Source organism: Podarcis bocagei (assembly GCF_964188305.1).
Source record: "Podarcis bocagei genome assembly, chromosome: 4".
In the NCBI taxonomy this organism is placed as follows: Eukaryota; Metazoa; Chordata; class Lepidosauria; order Squamata; family Lacertidae; genus Podarcis; species Podarcis bocagei.
The window spans coordinates 71,733,556-71,758,264 of record NC_138128.1 but is presented as its reverse complement, the minus strand read 5'-3'; the positions used below and the strand labels follow the sequence as shown (position 1 = coordinate 71,758,264).

General features: G+C 40.5%; 1 protein-coding gene across 1 annotated transcript in view; it reads right to left on the bottom strand.

Moving 5' to 3' along the window:
- MICU1 (mitochondrial calcium uptake 1) overlaps nucleotides 1-24,709 on the bottom strand; it is a 124,458-nt gene that overhangs the window by 79,751 nt on the left and 19,998 nt on the right. The window contains exons 3-4 of the mRNA XM_081189861.1: nucleotides 19,623-19,785; nucleotides 12,178-12,221 (exon numbers count right to left, since the gene is read on the bottom strand). Coding sequence (XP_081045987.1) covers nucleotides 12,178-12,221; nucleotides 19,623-19,785 — 207 coding nt within the window. The remainder of the gene's footprint in view (nucleotides 1-12,177; nucleotides 12,222-19,622; nucleotides 19,786-24,709) is intronic.

Below are 24,709 nucleotides of genomic sequence, written 5' to 3'. Positions count from 1 at the left end.
AATCAATAGGGCTTGTTCAGAGTGTTGATCGAAGTTCACAACACAGATAAGGTGGGGAAAATGCACAATTCATTAGGACAGAGATTATTTACAATAACATTTCTGGAGTTGAGACATCCTGTTAGCCACAAGCATACAAGGCAAACATACAGACTTAGGCATACTTCAGTTAAATATATATATATCACCACAAGCAAGAATATGCATATACAGAAGAAGTGAACAATTCAGTTTCCACCAAATAGATTTAGACCATCGGCTAAGTGAACAATCAAAGCAATGCTTCTTGCAGATGTTGCTGTACATGAACCATGCAGGAGAAGTGAATAACTATGACAAAACAGAACAGCCCATCTGTCAAAAGGACAGCAAGGAAGACTGTGAATACCCATTTTGCCCAATGGGTTGAATCATGGAAGGCAATACTTCTACGTATTTATCTTCCGGAGTACTATGATAATGTTGCATCTAATAAAACAGAAAAGAAATCCACATGTATGCTATTGAATTCATTTCAGAAAGTCATGATATGAGGGGAAATGTTGCTAGGACTGGCCCTCTTTGAGAAATGAGGTAGGACAAATGTTTTTCTTTCCATCCCTAAGAACTTGGAAGTACAGAAGAAAGAAATAGCAAATGCATTGTCACAATAGCAGAAACCTGAGGGTAGTTCTACACTGGGCATATTTCACAATCATAGGATCAGGCTTACTGTCTGGACCAGGGGTAGGCAAACTAAGGCCCGGGGGCCAGATGTGGCCCAATCGCCTTCTCGATCCGGCCCGCAGATGGTCCAGTAATCAGTGTGTTTTTACATGAGTAGAAAGTGTCCTATTATTTAAAATGCATCTCTGAGTTATTTGTGGGGCATAGGAATTCATTCATTTCCCCCCCCAAAAATATAGTCCAGCCCACCACATGGTCTGAGGGATGGTGGACCGGCCCCCACTGAAAAAGTTTGCTGACCCCTGGTCTGGCCCATTCAAGTCAAAAGGAGTTAAGATGTTTACAGAAGGGGAAATGGATCCACCCACTCACGTACTGTATATATGGGATATTCTGTTTTACTTCCTGTATCCCTATAAATAGGATTAAGGGGCATTAGACCATGTCAAACCATGAGTCCATCTTGCCCTGTCTTGTCTAGCGATACAGACTAGCAGGGGCAACCCAGGGTTTCACTACTTATATATTCACTGGCCAAACAGGAGTTGGTAGAGATGCTTTATTGTTCTATTCATGTGGCTGTTGAAAGGCAAGACAGATAGATGTATTCACTTGAACAAAGAAATATTTGCAGAGACAGTGTCCTCTATATTGAGGAAGAAAATGCCTGACCTAGTTTAAAGTAGGATTGCCACTTTTAATTCAACCAAATTAATGACAGCCGGGTCCACCACCACATGAATGGAGCAACATGAGGACGACACCCAAAGGCCTTATTGTAAAGCACAGTCAGGTGGTTTGACTTCTTAGGATTACTGAACACCGGCTAAAAAACAACAGCCCACCAATGTCTTAATGGGATCTTCCTACCCAGCAATTTCAATTGTCAGAACAGATATAACATGGTGTTATGGGCTGGATTCAACTAAACAGTGGTGCTAGTGAGAGCAAGCGCAAGTCCTGTTAGTGCAACAGGGCTTCACCCCCACACTGTGCGCCCCCCAATCAGCTTAACAAGGGCTGTGGGGGGTGGGGGGGATACCTCCAGAAATTGTTCCTTCTGAAAAGCAAAAAATGTTTGCACTGATAGAACACATGAATCTCCACAGCACTGTCCAATCAATAATGTACTCTGATTTATTAGTTTGTTTTTAACACATACTTGGCAGAACACGTATTTGAAGTGGAAGGCAAGACAGGCAATAGTTATGGGGTGGGGATATTTGGCCTTCTGAGAAAATGTGAGTCAAACTCTGCCCTTAAGATGCTTTCAACTCATAGTTCCCCAACTATGAACACACTAAAATTATGAGCAGGTGGCAATCCTAGTTCAAAAGTCACTAGCATGAATTTCAAAGAGCTTGGCTAAACCCAGAATAGTACTTTGCTCAGTAGCATTTGTGCACCCCAGTTAGACAATTATTTCTCTGTTAAGTCATGTAAAACTGACCATTGGTATTGCGACATGAAAGAAGGGGGTGAATGTTCAGTGATGCTATCCATGCCACTAATGCTTAAGCTTCAATACCATTTTTCTGTGTGTGAAAATATGTGATAATCTTAAGCAACCATTGCATAGCTCCCTTCAATATATGCTACATATAGTTAAGAGGTACAATTATATGCTGGTGTTTTGATTAATTTAATAGAACAGAAGTTTCCCCTCAGTCCTTAATAATTTGGATCTTGTTGTGCATTCTTTCAGATTAAAGAAGCTGTATAATCCCCCCCCCCCGGGAGATGAATGCTTAAGATTCTGCGTGTTTTGAGTTTGCTGTAATGCCATTCTCTTTCAGTCCCCGTTGACCACATCCAGTTTTGCTACACAATACTACAGAATTCGATGTTCTTTCCATTTCATTGGCAGCTCAGGCAGCTAAGCACATATTTGGGAATAGTTTGCATTCAACTTAATGTGAATTGTTCCTGAGTAAATATGCATAGGAGTAGGCTGAAAAGATCTGGGAGAAAATAACGTATTTTAAAACATTAGGTCTTCACTAGTTCAGTTCAGCGAAGACTTGCCAGGAAAGAAGGACCCCAAGTTTCCATAAGCGTGTTTAAGAAGAGACTGCATCTTTACCTGTAACGTCTTAATAAAGCGTGAACATCCATTTCTGCTTGCTACTTGACTAAACACTAAATCCAGGCAAGGAAAGCAGTTATCCTTTCCCAAGAAGATGCATAACACCTTTTCAATTAATACCCTGTATCATTTAGTAATTCATACAGAGAGACACCTTAAATGTTCCTCTGGCTCCTTAGTTCTGTGATGTGATGTTTTAATGGGTGTTAATTAAAATGTGTTAGCTAAATATTTTTTTAAAAAATATCACCTTTTTTGGACTAGACTTTGCCTGTGCAAGTACACTTCATGGCCACAATAACTATGTTTATTGTGAAAGGAATGAGTCCAAGCAAACCTCAGGCTCAGGCGCCCCCCTCACGCCCATCCAGTGTGGCCAAAGGGACACGACTGGAAAACTTTGTTTCCAGTTTCATTTAATCATGGTTTAGTGCATATGCTTTGAGCCTCCATTTCCACCAGCCAACATGGCCAATGTTCAGGAAAGATAGGAGATGTAGTCCAAAACATCTGAAAGACATTATATCTTATTGATCTTATTGCAAAAAACAAACAAACAAAACAAAAAAACACAACCAAGTTTCAAAACCCAGTTTGGACCTGGTTTGTTTGGACCTAGGTTTGTCCTTATCACAGTTTGCAGCCATTACATATCATGGTCTGCTTGGGTGGTTTTAACTCTTTTAATTTAAATTAAAGAGTTTTTAATTAATTTAACTCATTTAATTAGACAAACTTATGTTTAGACAATGGTATGTTAAGATAATCATACCAGTTTAACAAGTCAAGATGCAAGCAAACATTTTTGCCCATGTGGCACAAACAATCGCAACCAACAACAACAACAACAATAATAATAATAATAATAATAATAATAATAATAATTCATTATTTGTACCCCTCCCATTTGACTGGGTTTCCCCAGCCACTCTGGGCAGCTTCCAGCATATGTAAAAACACAGCAAAACATTAAACCTTCAAAAGCTTCCCTATACAGGGCTGCCCTAAATGTTATATAATGACTCATCTCCTTAACATCTGATGGGAGGGCGTTCCACAGGGCAGGCGCCACTACTGAGATGGCCCTCTGCCTGGCTCCCTGTAGCTTCACTTCTCGCAGTGAGGGAACCCCCAGAAGGCCCTCATTGCTTGCTCTCAGTGTTCAATTTATCTCCTTCTCATTTTGTCAGAAACAGGAAACTACAGTTCAGAACAAGTCAGGCAATTAAGGCAACTTAGTCTGAACAGGGAAATTCTCTATTCATAGTAATCTATGTGTATTTAAAGTTGTTTCAAATGTGTTAAAAACAGCTGGAGGCCCCAGGGTTATTTTAAGAAGTTACTTAAGGAGCTTGTTGGTTTTTCAAAAATGCAAGCAGACACTGCATATTCTGGTAGCATTTGGGTTTCGCTTAATGTATACATGCTTCTTTTGTAGAAGTTTTTAATTCTAAAAGAGAACTTGTATCAGATTGTTGCTGTTATTTTTCTAAGATTGCATTTGCTGTTTTATGGTGTAATTTTGAGGTTTTAATTAGTGAACTCAGCCTTGATGTTTTTTGGACAAGCAGGATTAAAAAAGTAGACCAAATAAGTAAATTCACACTCATTTAAAAATACTACTCAGATATAGGACAGCTCTTACTAAAAGCAGCTCTTAAGGAATTCCTATGTAATTACACAACATTTTTTTAAAAAGAAAGAATTCCAATGATCCGTGACCAAGATATTTAATTTGGAGAGATCCACAGCAGACTCACCACATCAGGCAATGAATCCTTGCATCTAATTTTAAGAAATAAGAAATCCCAAGGCAGAGTCTCTGCTGCTAAATACAGCTAGAGGAGCATGATGCAGTAACTGAATCTCCAGTGAATCTCAGATGCCAAGGTCAGATGACATCTTCCCTATCCCAAATTTCTACCCATAGCAACAATAAGTCCAAACTAAAAAAATATTGAGCAGGGTGGGAGCACATGGTATTTGGATCAAGTTGTGCTTTACTTTAGCTGTAAAATTATTTAGGAGAGACAAACCTTCATATGAAGTATCACAGCTTTTGAAGCCCTTTCTTCACTGATAAAAATTACTAGTAAAGCAACGGCCCAATGCAAGTCAAAAAACTGGAACAATCCCCCCAAAATGTGAATATTGATCATTTTTAGCCAGAGGGATTTGCTTATCCCACTGGAACAACAAAACTATTTCTAAAGGTATCAGAACCCTAATCTACCTTTCCCTTTAACAATTGAGTTCATTAAAGGGTTAAAGTAGAACTTTAACTGGTGGTCTTCAGAGGCTAGAAAGAGAAATGGACATGTACCCACCCTTACAGCAACAGAATAAATATCCATCACCATTATTCTTATTTTTTAAAAAGCTGCACCTGAAATGCAAGACTAGCATTGTACAGTCAAGAGGAAAAACAAAACAAGACACCAATGTCCCAAGACCCCTTTCACAGGCAGCAGGAACCGAGCATGCAAGGGCAGAACCCTTGCAAAGAAAGCGAGAAGAGCCTCTTTAAAAAGGACAGAATATATTTTGCATTCCCCATTACCGGTCTCTCTGAGCATTCGCAAATGGTTCTTGCACTTCCGTTCAAACAAACTATTTCTCACACCATCATATCGCCATAGTTCATTCTTTCATAATATATCTGCTCACAATGCTGGATACAGTTGTAAATCTAAAGTGCTTGTAAAACAAAAATCCATGCGGAAAAAAGACATTTGGTTTCTTAACGTATTTTTACGTGTCAGAGACTGGAAGGTGAATGGCAGAATTGTCACTGAGCTTTGAGCATTCTCAGCAAAATTATAATTTAATCAATACAGTGATACCTTGGTTTGCATACGTCTTGGTTTGCGTACATTTTGGATTACAAACACGTCAAACCCGGAAGTGCGTGTCCCGGTTTGCAGCCTTTTTTTGGATTACAACCCTTCTTTTTTTCTTTTCTTTTTTTGGATTACGGAAATTTTTTTTTGAGGCCCCATTGACAAAAGCGCGCCTTGGGTTACAACCTGTTTTGGTTTACAAACGGACCTCCGGAATGGATTATGGTTGTAAACCAAGGTACCACTGAATAGGTAAGCAAACTAGCCGCCTTCAGTGCTTCATTCCAACGTGGAAGATAGCCCTGTACCATTTCACTGGAGAGGCTACCAAATTTATCATGCCAGGCTGCCACAGCTGCTGTGCTTTGGTGTGCATTCTCTATTTGCCTAGGGGGTCATGGCTGGACCAGATCGCCAGCAAACTGAGTGCAGTGTGATAGAACTCACCCTCGCAGAAACCAAACCGGTTCTACTCCAACAAGACTTGTTCTTCTACACACTTGGTACTCCACTCTTTAATAATGTTTTTCCTAAACTTCCCTGGAACAGATGCTATGCTAACCAGCCTGTAATCTCCTGGGTGCCTATTTAAAAATCGGTATTACATCAACTAGTTTCCAGTCTTCAGGGACTGATCTTAGGGGGGATGTGACATAGTTTTGTTAGAGGACTGGCCATTTCACACTTGAAGAACTCTTTTAAGAACTCTTGAGTAGAATCCACTCAGACCCAGATTTGCCAGCTTTTTATTTTGTCAATAAGGCAAGCTTAGTTCCTTGTCATCACTATTTGCCTCAGTTCCTCAGAAGCCCTTCCTGGGGAAGTTAGTTTAGACACAGAGATATGCCTTATATCTTCCGCTGTGATGAAAGATGCAGATAATTCATTCAGCTTCTCTGCTATCTCCTCATCTTCCTTTAGCACACCTTTGACTCCCTTGTCATCCAAACACCCAATTACCTTCCTAGCTGGTCTCCTGCTAATAATGCATATTAAAATAAATGTTGTTGGTCTTTATGTTTTTAGCAAGGTGAACAGCCTTACAGCCTTTCTGTCAAAGTTTGTGTTCCTTTTTGTTCTCATTTGGACAAAACTTTCACTTTCTGATTACATTTCTAATTGCAATTCAGCGCTTGTCAGTACAGATGTTCAGATGTCAGTGAGCGAAAGAGCCTCTCATAACAGACTTCCAAAAGTCTTCAAGTGCTGCGGAGGTAATGCCCTATTTGCTTAGAGCATAATCCTTCATATTAAAGAAAGAAGTTCCTCAGGGGAATGTTCTGTCACAGCTTCCTCAAGAATACACATGCTTGTCAAGAGAGGCAACTCAACACAGTGCTGCTTCAATTTGAATCTGTGCAGCCTTATTTAAGAGAATTCATCAGCATGCCGGACACTTCTCACTTGAAAAATCCCCCAAGGCATTAGAAGTGCATTCCAGGCATAAACATCAGCAAATGTAAGAGTTGGAAAGCTTTATAAAATGATCACTGCATTTAATTAGAAGCATATTTTTGTCATTATCCTGCTTCTTCCTCAGTTCCCTCAGTACCTTTCAGTTAAAATCATGAGGTGAGAAGCACAGGGAATGCATTTTAATAAGCTGAAGTATTAACTGCAGTCAGACAGGCTTTAACACTCTATTTACCTAAGGGAGACCCGTCCTTGAAAAGTTTCTACACTATTGATTACACGGAATAAGTTATACAAAATAGGTAAATCAATATATCTGATTAGCTCACTCCTCATTCATGCAGTGCGCTACCTTTCAGAATGCACATAGCTCAGTCTCTCTTGATCACCACCTACCCAGGAGGGAAAGGCCCCCACTCTCAGCCTCACCCATGTGATTCCAGGGCTTCTAACGTTAGTGAAATTGTGTGGGTGTGACTCCTGAGATGATGTGGGAACACAGGACTTTGGGATCCTACCATGGGATAAAAGAAGAGCAAATTTAGGGTTATACTGAATGCATCCTTGCATTTAATGTGCAGGGTGTTTTTTTAAAAAAATGCAAATTACATAAATTGGGAGGGCTGGTTGTTTTTGAGATCACAGGCAGACAGAATTTATCTGCAGTGGGAGAAAGTCCCCCATTGGCACTAGTTCAATACCAGCTTCGGAAGGGATTTTATGCAGGACCACAACAGAGGAAGAAAGCATGAAATTCCCCTTCCCAATTTGCTCTGCATTATGACACACATAATTTTGTGTTTTTTTTAAACAAAAAACTGCACATTAAATTTCTAAGATGTATTTGACACTTTTGCATGTAACATTGACCACAAATTAGCCTTCCTCAAACATCAATTTTGGACTATCATTAGCCCCAGCTAATGACCATGCTGACTGGGGTGGATGGTAATTGTAATCCTACACAACCGGAGAGCACTAGATTGGTAAAGCCTGGTATAAACCAATATGCAATATGTGGGTTTGTGAGAAATGTGAATCCCTTCCCTGCCCTAGGAGGAGAGGAACAAAATGGGAGAGTGCTTGAACTGTGTACTTCTCATACAGAAGCTAATTTTCCTAATCATAGTTATGGCTACTGATGCATGCTAACAAAGTGATTATCATGTCTAGCTCAGCCCAAACACACCTAATTTTGGAAGGCATGGTTGACTCTCTCGTGACACAAATCAGAGGTAGCTATCTCAAGGAAACTGATAATGTAAGCTGATCCTCTATCACTCAGTTATGTTGAACGGAATTCAGTCACCTGTTCCATCTTCAAGTAGTTTGTGGCAGATAGATTAAGATAGTTTCAAAGTACAGGGATATGTGGTGAGAATTAGTTTACGCATAAAATTTGGAATTTTAATGTAAATATGCCCATAGGCCATTATCTCCCATTCACACAAAATATAAATTAAGTATTTGTGAAAAACAGATTTGCCTCACTCTCTTATGAATAGAAAGATAATTGTTTGATTTTATTAAACCAAAATGGAAAAATCAACCATTGCTGCTCAGTAAAAAATGATCACAAAAAGGAGAAGAAATTTAATGTAGCATCTAGTTGGTTTAACAAACGTTAAGTAATTCTGCGTTGAAATGACTTAATACTGAACTCTTGCAACAACTTTTTTGTTGGGAAAAGTTAAGTCTCCACGTTTAAAAAAAATAAAGCCTTTTTAGATTTCAAATGATGAAAGCCAAGAGTCTTTTTAAGGTAATGGGGGAAATAAGAAATATATACTGTCCCTTTTAAAAGGAGGTGCACATATGGGATCTGAAGCACAAATTGGTTGAAGCACATGCTGACAAGTCAGTACCTGCCAAAAATCCTGATGAGAGGGGGAAAGGTTAGGAAGAAAGGGAAGAAAATGAGCAAAGGTTTGGTTACAGAAACAAAAACAAAAAACAAAAACAAAATAATTACAAACTGTACATCGTTAGAGGAACCACAGAATAAAACAAATAAAGAAAAAAACCCAATTCACGTCTCAGGAACAAGATACTGCTGCACACCTTAGAACCAAGAAATAAAAGGAGGCACAAAAGGTCAGTGAGACTTAGGAGTTACCTGCCAAAACATAATAAAAATTAAAATTAGTAGTTACTAAAATAAAGGGAAAGAGAAAGAAAGACTTCCATAATTCCATCAGTTTATGCCAACAAAAGTAATATGCCACAAAGCTTTGACAAGAGCTGGGAAGTGGTAGAAGGGAGGCTGCTCACAGATATAAAACAATGTTTGGAAGAGCCTACAGCATCCTCATATTGCAAGCACAAATCCTTAACAATATATTTTCTTATGCTTAAAAAGAGATGAGTCTTCCCTGATGGGCAACATCCGTATTGGGCCTGAGGCACAAACCAATTAACCGCTGCAGTTAAAAATTAATGGCTAACCCCAGGTTAAAATCTGAGATCCAAATATATCACAGGCAGCTGTCCAAGTCCTCCTGTAGGAATGAGCGCTAACAGCTGAACTTGAAGTGGACTGTAAAGGGCACAGGCACATTTTTTGTCAATCGATACTTCTTCCTGGAAGATAGAATGGCCTAGTTCATATATAAGCCAAACCATGAGCATGCAGGGTTCCCGGACAGATTGCAGGTGCTTTGCTCCTCCTCAATCCTGGCGCTCCACTGAAGTGAGCTAAGCCATGGTGTGCCTCAGTGTGTTGTCCATGCTTGAGGTTCATCTCCTTCCAAACAAGCCACCAACTGTAAGCACGGTTTATTTTTGGGTTACAGCTGGTGGCTTATTTGGAGTAAGGCAAACCATAAGTCTGGATTTAGGAGACATGCTGAAGTCAAACCATGCCTTAGCTCACAAAAGCAGCAGCAAGAACTGAGAAGGAATGAAGTGCCCACGATCTCCTCTCTAAGAGCCAGCACACTCATGCTCAGCGTTTCATGTACACTGAGCTATGGAAGCAGTATGTCGACTGCTGGTCCTTTTCAAGCTGCTGTATATTGTAAAGGCAAAAGCAGCAGTTTTGTACATATTGGCATGCACGGCTCACAACTAATGCATTCCGGATTTGGGTTTTCCATGCCCAAGAAGCCACCCTAAATCAATCAGGACAATTTGCTGAAGCAAACAGCAAACAAAGACGTCTGGAACTTGACTGAGAGAGGGAGAGCAAATGCCCACTGTATATTCCATTATGGAAAAATATGTTCTTTTAAGCAGCCCAATGGAATTTCTCACAGGTTACGTCCTTAACAGTTCAAATTTTCTGTCAACGGTGTGGTAAATAAATATGCAAAGAACCACCTGACAGAGCACACCTGTCACAAAAAAGGTCACCAAAAAGAGCTGAAACAATTACGCAGCACAAATTCAGATTATCTGGATAGATTCAGTAGGATTGGCAGCATTATATATATGCACATAAATAAAAACAGATCTGTAGCAAGATCTGAAATTTCAGAACAGCCAGTCCACAGGGGCAAGAAAATATGCTTAGTGTATATTATTGCAATGTCAATTAGCCAACTTGCCTTCAGGCATATCCTTGTCCGCAACACTATAAGCAGCAGGGTAGACTATTGCATTCAAGATTATATTCAAAACGGTCATAAACAAAGTCTTGATCACATTCCAGGACAACCAAGAAATAGAAGGCTATACAAATTAAGGTGTGTGGCCATGCAGAGAGGATTAATGCCCTATTCTCCAGACCCACCCATATTCCTGCCATCACTGCTGTGCCCGACAGCAGCTTAAACTGAGAGCAGCTCAGTCCAAGCCACAGTTACTATTGCCAAGTCAAAAAGAGTCCATCCTCCCCTTCAGCTGGCCAGGAGCAGAGGCAGATGGTGACACCATCCCATGTGTGCAATGAGCAGAGTGGGACGGGAAGGAAGAGACCAGTTCCACACCCTGCGGCTGCACAGCTTGGCGGAGAAAGATGGTTCCCCTCCCCTCCGGAGGCAGGCTGGTGGGAATGGCACTCCACCTCCAGACTGAGCAGAGCGGGCCTGCCTCCGAAGAAAGGAGGGGGGGAGCGGCCAAAGCTGTATTCTGGATGTCAGCTCTTATAAGCACAGCAGCAACTGTGCACTTCATTATAGGTCAGCCCAGGAATGAGACAAAGCAGGAAAGCAGTAAGCAAATTTGTCTTTGCCTGAGAGTGCTGCTCAATGAAATAAAGGGCAGGAGGGACAAGGAGGCAAATGCAGCTTTGGAATTCTGCATCTCTTTCTTATATATACAGTGAAAGAAGTTAAAAAGAACTCGGGGAGGGGAATTCCACCTTCCCATTGATGGTATTTGGAGTTTAAAAGTTCAATTGAACACGGAATCACTGTGGGAGGAACATGTTTTACCCTAGATATAACACTGCGAACAAAGCTATGTTTCCTGCAGGAAATACATGATTTGAGAGGAAAGATCCTAGTTCTAACTGAGATGGAGAATGCAACAAGCTGTGCTTGCTCTTGTGTGTCAGCAGTGGAGACACAAAGGATATCTGCTCTCCCAAGGTGAGGAGGAAGGGGAAATGAGGTCAGCAACTGCAAGAGTATCCGTCTAGCCTGAAGGAGGGGCAGCACAGGTAAAAGGGCAGTCTAAGAAGCTGGGAGGTTCCTTTCTCTTTCCCCATGTAGATGCATCAACCTCCAGCGCAAGCTGACTTGCATCCAACACCCATTTTGATTTTTATGAGACATAAGGATTTCACACACTGAATTTCTATCACAGGTGAAAAGAACACCACTCAGGTGAAATTATCCCAAATGAGAAAGGAAAGGCCACAACTATACTTTGGAAGCTGCAGCTAAGTATTAAAATTAACCGTGCTAAATCAGATCAAAGATCCACCTAGACCAGCGTTTTGTTCCCACAGCAGCCAGCTAGATGCTTATGGGAAGAGCTCTGTTTTTTATTGTTAGATATGGTTCTACATTCTTGGTGCTGCGCAAGCCGGGCCAAGAGAGGCTGTTTAGAATCTCAAATTTAGTCCCCTTCTCCGTGGTGGCCCATAAAAATTCCCTGCTATAATCACCTCCAAAATTAACACAGCTTTGCTTACTGCTAGACAGTTTCACAGACAGAGAGGAGAAAACAAACATTTCCTTAGTAGCTAAAATGGTAATTAGCATGCACCCACAGGTTTAAGAATCTCACCTTCCCATCATAGCGTTTCACCACATACTGATCAAGTCCGAGGTCTAAAAGAAACAAGAGAAAAGCAAAGGTTTTATGTAGCGTGGATTGAATGTTATGAAATATATTCACATGGTTCAAACACATTAAGCTCTAGCCAACCAAAACATAGAAAGTACAGGAAAGCTCAGCTTAATAGTAGCTTCATTTTATATCTTATGAAATGTGTACAGATCTGGGGAATAGTAGCTATAGCTATATCAAGACATAATGGTGGTGCCACACCTTGCTTCTCTTAGAACAGAATACACAAGTTATTTCTCTACCCTTCCCTACTACCTTATACATTAACCTCTGTCCTTCAATATTTATACTGCCTTAAGCAACAGATGCCATTAACAGATTTCAAAATTGCCATCAAACTTTAAGTAACATTCATTTCATACAAGCTGAAAGCAAACGATGGTCTATGAGCTCCAAACTAAGTGGGTAGAAAAGGTAAATTTGAAAGATGCTGAAGGGAGAAGACAGTAATCAATAGTTAATCTTACAGAAGGAGATGAAACTAAGGAGCAGGTGCAGCAGTAGATAAAGGTACTAGAAATGTTGCAGTAACCTGCCATTTGCCACCATGAAATACAGCGCACACAAAATGGCGTGCTGTGGGGGGCGCAAGACCAAATGGGTTATATTCACCATTTGCAGCTTTGAAGCTTCCAGCACGGACTCAATCCATTATACCAGCGTTCTACTTGCGGTAGCTAAATTGAGGAAGAAGCCAGGCACGCCATTTCCTCCATCACTGCAATCAAGATGCAATGAACTGGAACCTCAGAACCAGGAAGAAAAATAGTAGCCGGAACTATTCTGTAAATGCTGGCAAAAGAGCTTTTGCATGTGTTTAAACAGTGTTGTAATATGTAGGCAATATAAGCCACTCTCGTGCTTTTGCTTGAAGCTGTTCTGCTTGTGCAAGAGGGTCCACATCATCTTAGGATGTAATTTTACCTTTTCCAATCAACAGTCGAGCGTCAGATGTAAAAGAGCCTTCCATAAGCAGAGTAAACTCTGCAATGGATTGTCAGTGGTTCCAGGTGTTTTGTTACACAAAAAGGTGGGCAAATGACTTTATCCGTCAGATTTAAGGGTGAAAAACTTGCTTAAACACATACAAAATTCAGCTGAATCCCAGAATGAATCAATTGTTTCTATTACGGTTCAACCCTAATTAAAGCTAGAAGCCAGGACAGAAAGCTTTGAACAACAAAATATGATGAGGTATTTGAGAATCTCTCATACTAGAAAATCACAGGTAGTTATTAACATTGAATTATGAACCAGTAATCAGAGGAAGAGAGATGAAAGACTTTAAATGATTGGAAAGTTTGACATTGCCTTTGTTTGTTTGTTTGTTTGTTTGTTTGATGAAATTTATACACTGCTTGATTGGGGGGAAAATGCCTCAAAGCAGTTTACAAAAAGATAAAACTATACAAAAGTTAAAATATTAAAATAGATTAAAATTACTTCAACTTTCTAAGCATCTGCGTAGGCTTGCCTAAACAAAAATGTTTTTAGCAGGTGCTGAAAAGAATACAGTGAAGGCACCTGCTGGATCTCAATAGGCAGGGAGTTCCAAAGTGCACAGAGCACTGTTAAGAAACTGACGGCTCCTAAATTGCTATTCCTCTTTACTATATTACATCGTGTTTAGTACAACCCCAAATGTTAGTAGATTTTGTATGGGAGGAAGAAGCAGCAAGGATCGATTCTGAGATACTGTGGAAGAAGTAGTTTATGAATAAGTTATATTACTATAAACTTAACTCACATAAATAGTTATTGACTGATTTAAGACTTGATAGGGTATAAACAGCATGGGACCTCTGCAACATTGGAAACTTTAATAAGGTCCAGGAAGGGAAGAGAGAAAACTAATTCACTGAGCAAATACACTCCAACTGAGAAAAACAGAATGTAGAACCAGCTATGTTTGCGACAAAAATGCATGTTAAGAATTTCAATTTAAACCAACAACCTGGTCTGTTTGTTATGTGGGAAGAATATGATCTGTATACTTAGAATAATTTGATTCACAGCATATGAGAATAGATTACCACCCTGCATATTTTGTTCTGTGTTATCACCATTGCCTACAAAATCAGACATTTCATTATTCATAGCTAAGAGAGAAGATAAGACTCATATGGAACAGCCATATTTGGCAAGATGCTTGCTAATGCCCAATTAAGCACTAAAATGTCTAAAATGCAATCTACTACACTATTAGAAAGACAAGGGATGCCAATTAAGTTTTTTGATGACCAACTTTTACACATTTAAACACAAAAATGGGAATATATTCTTGAAATATAGAATGATTTTCGTGAAGTTTAAATTCAAACACATAGCAGTATAAGATGATTAATCATAGCCATTAAATCATAAAAAGACCTCAGAATGATACCTACAGAAAGGCTATGGAGGACTCTTACATTCATGGTGGATATGTCTTCCAGTTGAAAGATCTTGGTAGATGTTTTAGAAATAATACACCAGATCTTAAGGCAGCAGAACCCAGTGGTAGTTTTGCTGAAATGGTTGAACAAATAATGGCTGGGGGAAACCCAGCCAGATGGGTGGGGTATAAATAAAATTATTATTATTATTATTATTATTATTATTATTATTATTATTATTATGCTCCACCACCATGCATGAGCCATGTGTGTATGCAGCACCAATTCGGTGCTAACTCAATCATTTCTCCATTATGTGTTTAACTTCCAAACTGGCATATTATGGTAACATCTAGGGCTGCAATCTTAACACCTGGGAGTAAGCACTATTGAATTCAACTGGACTACTTTTGAATAGACATGGTGAGGATTACCACCCAAGCCAGAACTGGTAACCAACCACAGGCATGCATATTCAGTCTATTTGTATTTTATTTATTTTATTTCTATATACACATATACAAAAAGAATTCCAGATGAAATTTTAAATAATGACATTGTCACCTTATTACTCAAGACTGGCAAGATGTGGGGAACAGGGAGAGAAGGGGAAACCAGCAGCCATTGATCAGCAAGGCAGATATATATCACTGCCACATGTTTATGAGTAAACATGATAAAATGCTTCCCATATATTCTGAAGTTCATAATGGTCATAGTGCAGGAAACAGAGTTATTAATCAACTCAGAAGATCTCTGAGACTCTCCTAAGCCAAGGCAATAAAATCTCCACTGTCATCAGCTTCATAAGCTGAGGAAAAAAGTTATAAGACTGTCAAGCAGTGCATTCGATTTGTGGATGCTGTGCTGAAGAACGATCCCAAAGCACATTCTTTTAATGGTAATTTAAGTTGAATGGGAGAGTTAAGCACCTGCTTGAAACTGTCCCACTGAAATCAATGGGTTCTGGCTTGATAGGGTCTAAAGAATTTGTGCTAAGTTATACAATGTGCTATTTTATACAATGCCCTCTATGCATTTTGCAAAGAAGAACAAGTTTCTATCCCAAGCAGCTTATAATTAAAAAACCCCAGACAAAATGGAGACAAAAGAAGGAGAGGGAAACTGAGAAGAATTTGTGGTTATTTCAGTCACACATGCTTAGGCTTAGTAGGCTATTGGAATTTGGGGTTTGTTCCAAAAGCATCATGGAAAATAAGGTTTGTTTGATGATGCTCTTGTGAGCACATGAGTCACCGATAAACTAGGCCCACGTAGTCCTGAATTTTGTTTTAACAGTGGTCCACCTCACGTGGTACTCACGTGGTATGGCAAAAGACTTTCCCAGATGTCATGTTCCCAGCATCTGGTATTCATAAATATATTCCCTCTGTACAGCAAAATGCCATTTACCTATTATGAATAATTGCTGCTGATAGTCCTGCCCTACCACTAGATTTGTCTAAATCTTTTAACAGAAAAACAAATTTTAATATGGAATGCTTTTTATAGCACATGAGGGACAAAAAGTGCCCTCTTGTCATTTTAAGCAGCAATGCCATTTCTTAAAATCCTTAGCTTGGCTTCATGTATGTGCCCGGAACCTACATGAGCTTCTTCTCCTTACCTTCAACCCCTTCCATGGCCTCATAACTCACCGCCTAGGGACCAAGACACCCCTAAATTTGACTTTTGCTTGTCCAGTCCACATTTGTGCAAAGGTCTCTTGCGCCCTCAAATGACGTATCTGCCGCTTTTAAAATTATATTTATATCCCAGTTTCTTTGAGGTGGTACACATGGTTCACCCCATGTTCTATTTTAACTTTCCAACAACTCTGTCAGGTAGGTTTGGCTGAGAGACGGTAACTTGCCCAAGGTCACCCCAGTCAGCTGCAATACCGAGTAGGATTTGAACCTTGGTCTCCCAGGTTCAACACTCTAGCTGCTATACCAAACTGGCTTCATATCTACGTGGGACTGCCTCTGCACAAGGCCACGGGTCTTGCTTCACTCATGAAACCCACCTTTACAGCACAATCCTACACATATCTACATGGAAGACAGATCCATTATGTCTCATAAGCCTTCCTTCCAGGTAAGAGTGGATAGCACTGCAGCCTAAATGCATTTGTTTGGATATTGTAGGGTCTTCGATATGACACTTAACCAACAGGGTAATTAGAAGGATGAATAACTGAGTATCATAAAATACTTCATATACCTAGTACCATATTAAATATTAAATTTCTGTACAGTGGTACCCCACAAGACGAATGCCTCGCAAGACGGAAAACCCGCAAGACGAAAGTGTTTTCTGTTTTGGAGGCGCTTCGCAAGACGAATTTCCCTATGGGCTTGCATCGCAAGACGAAAGCCCATAGGGAAATGCTGGCGGTCGGGAGCAAAGACTTTCGCCCACAGCCGGCCTTCAGAAGAGGACCTCTTCTGAAGGCCGGCGGAGGGCAAAAGTCTTTGCTCCCCCCCCCCCCGCCTGCCTTCCCCCCGCCTGCCCCGGGCGATCTTAAAATGCTGGGGGTCGGGAGCGAAGCGTTCGCTGCCGACCCCCAGCATTTTAAAATCTCCCCCTGTCCCAGGGAGATTTTAAAATGCTGGGGGTCGGGAGCGAAGCGTTCGCTGCTGACCCCCAGCATTTTAAAATCTCCCCCTGTCCCGGGGAGATTTAAAAATGCTGGGGGTCGGGAGCGAAGCGTTCGCTGCCGACCCCCAGCATTTTAAAATCTCCCCCTGTCCCGGGGAGATTTAAAAATGCTGGGGGTCGGCAGCGAACGCTTCGCTCCCGACCCCCAGCATTTTAAAACGCTGTTCCGAAGCGGGGCGGGAACACCTGCCCCAGCCGCCCCACTTTGGAACGCTGTTCCGAAGCGGGGCGGGGGGGCGGGAACACCTGCCCCAGCCGCCCCACTTTGGAACGCTGTTCCGAAGCGGGGCGGGGGGGGGGGGCGGGAACACCTTCTGAAGGCGGGCGGGGGGCGAAAGTCTTTGTCCCCCCTGCCTGCCTTCCCAGGGGCTTTTAAATCGCCCCGGTCAGCGGAGAAGTCCTCCGCTGTCCGGGGCAATTTTAAAATGCCGCCCGCCAGCATTTTAAGATCGCCCGGACAGCGGAGAAGTCCTCCGCTGTCCCGGGTTTTTTAAAATGCTGGGGGTGGGAAGAAAAGCCCTTGTCCCCCCCAGGCCTTCAGAAGAGGTCCGGGGACAGACTGTCCCCGGACCTGGTCTGAAGGCGGTTTCCCTAGGAACGCATTCATTGATTTTCAATGCATTCCTATGGGAAACCGTGCATCGCAAGACGAAAAACTCGCAAGACGAAGAGACTTGCGGAACGAATTAATTTCGTCTTGCGAGGCACCATTGTATTCTGCCATCAAACAAGTTCTAAAGAATGTTTATTTTTAAAACAGCTACTTCTGCCCAAGATATATAGTCTTTAGGGAATGTGCATAGCTCACATAAAGCATACTAAACAAAACTACTGTAGTCTAAAGTGAATCAAAATGCATTACTAACACACTGCACTTTCATAAGCTTAAAAAAATATGACAGCAGTTGGGTCAGATATTTCAATTTACTGGCTTCTCCTTAGAAATGCTTAAGTAGAGATCAAGAGGTATACAGGAGGTTTCAGAGAAACTACTTGGCAATGATCCTTTCACAAGAGTTATTCAAAATCCATCAGACAGTAACCCCAGGTCACTAACAACCTGTGTTTTACATAGTAAAGAGCCCCTCTCAGATCTTAATTACTTCCCGTAAGCATCCCTTCCCTCCTAATACCTGCTCCCTCACATTTTCTCTCAGTAAAGCCTGTCGTTATTCTGTAATAACTTAACTCTAACCATATGTCTGGAGCAATTGCACTGTCTCGAGACAAAACGGCTAATGTCTGTACGTTTCAATATGGGTTGCACCAGCAAAGTATTTCAAGGACCAATTAGCTCCACACAAGCAAAGCCAAGAATCTCACAAACCTCATTTAACCATCCTGATTTGGGAGAGAGAGAGAACTTCTCAGCTGAGAGAAATTGTCAGCACTTGAAGTCTGAGCAAAATGTAGACGGGGGGGGGGGGAGTTTTCCTGGAGTGCACCTCCATGTTATCCATGTGGAGCAGATATAATGTAGTGGCTAAGGGACTTGAACTATACTGTATAGAAGTTCCTGAGTGCAACCTCCAGTTGGTCTTATGTAAGTCCACCCCTTTCAGCCTCTGCTCTCTCCCCATCTGCCATTTGAGGATAACATTACTGGCCTAGCTTACAGGGATGCTGGTATGTGTTTTAAAACCCCCCAGATAAAATATGTGAAGCTCTTTGAAGCTTTGCATCTTTTAGGTCTACATAAAACTGTATGAAGAGTCTCAAAATACTTTTCTCTTTGCAACACGATCTCATGAACTTGTTCTATAATAGCCACTGGAGAATGCTTCTTGTTTTTTCCTTTAATTTGTTTTTGGAAGGGCATATTCTAAGATGTTTTTGTCACCTGAGCAGCCTAGAGATTAGTGATGTGCCACAGTTTTCATAAATTTAGATTCCCCCCTCCCAACAACTTCCTCTATGACAGGGAAGCATCCACTTATATTTCATGGTAGCCTTAAGCTGAAAGCAAAATTATGAGTTGAAAGGCTGCATAATTAGCTTCTATTTCCATCTACTCCAAGCTCTGTCTTCAGGGGAGAAATTTGTTTCTGCTACTGCAACTTTTCAGTATTCCCTGCAATTAAGTTGCCCCCTCAACGGCACCCAACACTGGGGGGAGGCCCTACAGTACCTAAGAGGCAACCAAAGAAGTTGAAAATTAAATCATCATCCCTGAGCCTCATTTCAGGAAGAAATAGCCAGAGCCAATATCTCTACATAGGAATTTATAGCTATTGATAGTTGACAAATTAAATAAGCCAATCAACCTTTTAAACAGATTACAATAACAAAAAATTCACTTCTGCATAATCACATATACTTGCTATCATAATATACAAGGTCACTTACTTTCTGGTTGCTTTTCATTTGGAGTTATAGATCTCACAAAATCTTGTGGGGTCATAAATACTTCTGATTCTCCATGTTCACTTATTACTTTCAAGGTTGCAAAATATCGAAAGATTTTATCTGGAGTTGAGTACGCTCGGATCCTGTTTTCATACTCCATTACCTAAAAATATCGAGAAAGAGAACATCAGATCCCCCCCATTCAAACAGCACAAATATTTGCTTTGACAAGTGTAGGTAATTCCATGTACAACCCCTGCAAAATGCTAACTAATAAAACAACTTACTGTGCTACATATAGAAAAGGGAATGATTTAGTGATGGGCAGAGTTATTGTTAAATATCGACCCAACCAAACACTTTGGTTCTTCACTTTTCTTTGGGTCCTTTATCACTATAGTTTATTCTAAGCCCTCAAGCATGATAATTTCAACAAGTCTTTATTGGTCTGTGACCAAAATCATTCATTCAACAAGTCCATATAGTGTACATCAGTAAAAAGTATTTGCAGCTGTTCCAGTAGTGTGGCATTTAATAATAACTAGCAAAACTGCCATTGTGACAGGCAGGGGGTGTTGAGAAGGCTGTGCATGTCTAAATAATGGGGACACATGGCACATATACATGATATGGAAATCATCCACTTATATGGGAAACATATTGGGGGCTAAACTTGCTCCCTCTTCCTGATGACCACAATGTCTGGGACAGGTTGCAGGTTCACACCCATGCTAGAGTGTGACTGAACGGTCAGAACTAGTTATTAAAATGTTGCATTTTGAACAGTAAATGTTGTGGTCCTTGCACACACACACCCTTTATAACTCATTTAATTCCATTTATGAATGGCTTCCCAGCAAATATTCTGAATCAATATAATAATAAAAATCACCAGCAATATAAGAAACAATGTCAAATATTTTTAAAAAAATCAAATCCAATTCAGGTACACAGCCTGGGATAAAAACTTTATTTATAACTATTGTTGGAAAAAAATAAAAAAGGTGACTGTCTGATATATAACAGAACAGATTTTGTTACCCAGTTCCTATACTGAGTCAAACAGCTTTCCCTAAGGCCATTTATCAAATTCATGGCATATGTGAAAGGGGTACATCCCCCACGCAGACACATGATTACTTTGCCACATTAGGCCTTTAATCAACCAAATGGCCGTTTTTCAAAATGCTCTCACTTTCAAATGTCCACCTCCACCAGGATTTGCACATTAGCTTTAAGAACTCTGGTTAGGAGCAGAATGAAAGTGCTTGACTGTTTCATAGAAAGTGGGGAGGAGGGGAGTGACTATGCAAACAGGTCATCAGAAAACTACCTTCAATCAATACTCTACAGTATATTTTAAAGAAATTCAATTCAAGGCACATAGCAGCAGAGCAAAACCACCCGAAGTTCAGCTCACATCAGCTTCCCATCTTTTGCATTCTTAATAAACTGCAGCTTAAGGTCAGACAAATCAACTGAAAAAGGAAGCAAGTGCTAACAACTCTTCCAGCTGTTTATCTTTTTTTTTTTTTTTATAAATACTTTTTATTATATTTTCTTCATCATACACAACCAAAGAAAAAGGGGAAAAACCCCTCCAAGAAAAACAATACACATTACAGAAAAACATTAAGTAAGAATAGACGATTAGAAAAGAAAAAAGAAAAGAAAAAAAAAAAAAGAAAGGATACATACAAACAATTTACTAATAACAACTTCCTTCCCTTCTGATTTCGGATTCCTGTCTTTAATGATTTCAGTCAAACAGCTGGTATAGGATCTTTGATTGTAACATTGGAAGATTAGGTCAGACCTACTGTAGTTGGTAAGCTGCTAAAATTACTATCGAAATAAACCATAAATTTGTTCCAGTCTTCTTTTAACTTTGTATTTTTTTGATTTCTGATTCTTTGCGTCATTTTCGCCATTTCTATAAAGCCATAAAGTTTCAGTTGCCAATCTTTCACCGTTGGTAAAGTTGGGTTTTTCCAATTCTGGGCAATTAACATTCTAGCCGCCGCTGTTGCGTATTGGAACAAGGTTTTGTCCTTTTCCGGTATTTCTTTTCCCACCATCCCTAGTAAGAAGGCCTCTGGTTTTTTGGGGAATGTGAGTCTAAATATTTTTTTTAATTCGTCATATATCTGATTCCAAAATTTTTTTACTCCCTCACATGTCCACCACATATGTATGAAATTCCCTTCATTTGTTTTACATCTCCAGCAGGCCTTGTTACCAGTCTTATACATCCTATTTAATTTTTCTGGGGTTAAATACCATCTGTATATCATTTTCTCTAAGTTTTCTCTAATAGCAGCACTTGCTGTAAATTTTATTCCCTCATTCCATAATTTCAACCATTTCTCCTGTTCTATATTATATCCTAAGTCTCTTGCCCACTTTACCGTGACTTCTTTAATTTCTACCTCTTTTGTATCCCATTCTAGTAAGATATTATACATTTTAGATAGCAACTTAGACCTACTTTCAATTATTTCAATTTGGAATTTTGATTTCTTTTCACTCATTCCTGCTTTCTTATCTTCCGTCCATCTTGCATTGATTTGATGATAGTGTATCCAGCCTTTCAATTTCCCTTGCAACTCCTCATACGATCTTAATTTCCAGCCTTCATGGGATCTTATCAATAAATCTTCATATGTTAGGTTTTGCTCGTCCAAATTTGTTTTCTTAAATGATAAAATATCTATTGGGGATAGCCACCAGGGTGTTTTAGGTTCTAACAGTTTTTTATTTCTTTCCCAAACTTCGTATATCGGACCTCTGATAATATGGTTCGTAAAACTCTTGTGTACCTTTCCTTTACTTGACCAGAGGTAGGCATGCCATCCAGACCTGTTTTCTACACCTTCAAGTTCCAATAAGTCTTTGTTTTCCAGGGTTATCCAATCTTTCACCCAGCATAAGCAAGCCGCTTCGTAATACAATCTTAGGTTGGGTACCGCCAGTCCTCCTCTCTCCTTTCGATCTGTTAGTAGTTTATATCTAATCCTTGGCCTCCTTCCCTGCCATATAAACCTAGAGAGTACTTTCTGCCAGTCTTTGAATATTTTGGTCCCTCTAATAACCGGAATGTTCTGGAAGAGGAACAGCATCTTAGGAAGAATATTCATTTTTATTGCCTCCATCCTGCCAAGCCACGAAAGGTTTACTCTGTTCCAGACGTCCAGATCTTTTTTAACTTTGTTCCAGGTTGTTGTGTAATTATCTTCAATTAAGTTTATATTTTTAGATGTGAGCCAAATACCTAGATATTTTATTTTTTTGGTTACTTCAATTCCATGTTGTCTCTCTAATTTCTCTTTTATCTCATTTCTCAGATTCTTTGTTAAGATCTTGGTCTTTGATCTATTCAATTTGAATCCAGCAAGCCTGCCGTATTCTTCTAATATTTCCAATGCCTTCTCAGTGCTTCTTAGCGGTTCTTCTAAAGACAACATTAGGTCGTCTGCATAGGCTTTTAGTTTGAACTCCCTTGGTCCTATTTTTATCCCTCGGATGTCCGATGTCGATCTTATTTTATTTGCTAGGACTTCCAATACCATGATGAACAAAAGCGGGGAGAGGGGGCAGCCTTGTCTGGTTCCTTTTTCGATTTGGAATGTATCTGTAAGATTATTATTTATCACCAGCTGTTTATCTTAATTTAGCATGGATCTAAGCCTGGCTAAATTTTGAAAAATAGGACAGGGAAAAGCTGACACAGCAATTTCATGACCAATTGCAGTATCTGAAGTCCTCTGTAGCCTGGTTGTGCTTTCTCACTGCTGTTAAAATCCAAATCATTCCACGTTACGGACATAGCTGTCAACTTACAGATTTGAAAATAAGGGACCAGCAGCCTTGAAAATAAGGGACCAGCAGCCAAAATAAGGGACCTGCAGCCTCACCTGTTCCAGGCACTCCAGTCTTCCTGTCCTCCTGCAGTCTGGTCAAACTCATGCTGGTAGCTTCGAGAACACTGTCCAACCAACTTTGTAACCAGAGGTTCAACTGAATAGAATCTGAATCACATGCACCACAAGGCCTATGCAGCCTCAACTTAAGATGGCTCCCTGGCCTGGCTTTGCACTGCAAAGTTTGCAGCAGCACGTGCAACAAAATGGCGTCCAGCATTCAAAAAACCCCTCAGCTTGCATTAACTAGCCACACACAAGGCATGCAAGCTCCACCCCCACTCGTTCTTAGACTTCTTATTGGGTGAGCAACACAGCCAAGCAACACAGTTGGAGCCTCCCTCCTCCCTGGCTGGCAGGGAGGGAGGGAGAAGAGCTGCTTCCTTTGAAATTTAAGGGACATCATTTAAGGGATATTTAAGGGACATCTATCAATAAGGGACAGCAGCGGGACATGGTGCTGGAATAAGGGACTGTCCCTTCAAATAAGGGACACTTGACAGCTATGCACCTTATGCAACAATTTGATTCAAAACTTTGCAGGAACATGAGTAAGAATCTGTCTGCTGTTGTCACTTACTGCAGTCATACCCTACCTCTCCTTCAAATAACTCAGGACACTGTACATGGGACATTCTCTATTTTCTCCTCACAACACCCAGTGAGGTAGAGTTAGGCAGAGAGGTCTTGGCTGGTGCAAGGTCATCCTGTGAACATCGTGGCAGAGCAGGACCTTCATCCCAGATCCTTGCAGTCTAAGTGTGACACACTATTGTCTACAATGGCTTCTTGTATGCCTGAAGGAGTGTCTCCATCTCCATCGTTCAGCCTGGACACTGAGATCCAGCACCAAGGGCCTTCTGGCGGTTTCCTCACAGCAAGAAGTGAAGCTACAGGGAACCAGGCAGAGGGCCTTCTTGGTAGTGGCACCTACCCTGTGGAACACCCTCCCATCAGATGTCAAGGAGATTATATAACCTTTAGAAGACACCTGAAGGCAGCCCTGTATAGAGATGCTTCCTATTTTTTTATTGGTTTAATGTTTTATTATGTTTTTATATACAGTGGTACCTCGGGTTACATACGCTTCAGGTTACATACGCTTCAGGTTACAGACTCTGCTAACCCAGAAATATTACCTTGGGTTAAGAACTTTGCTTCAGGATG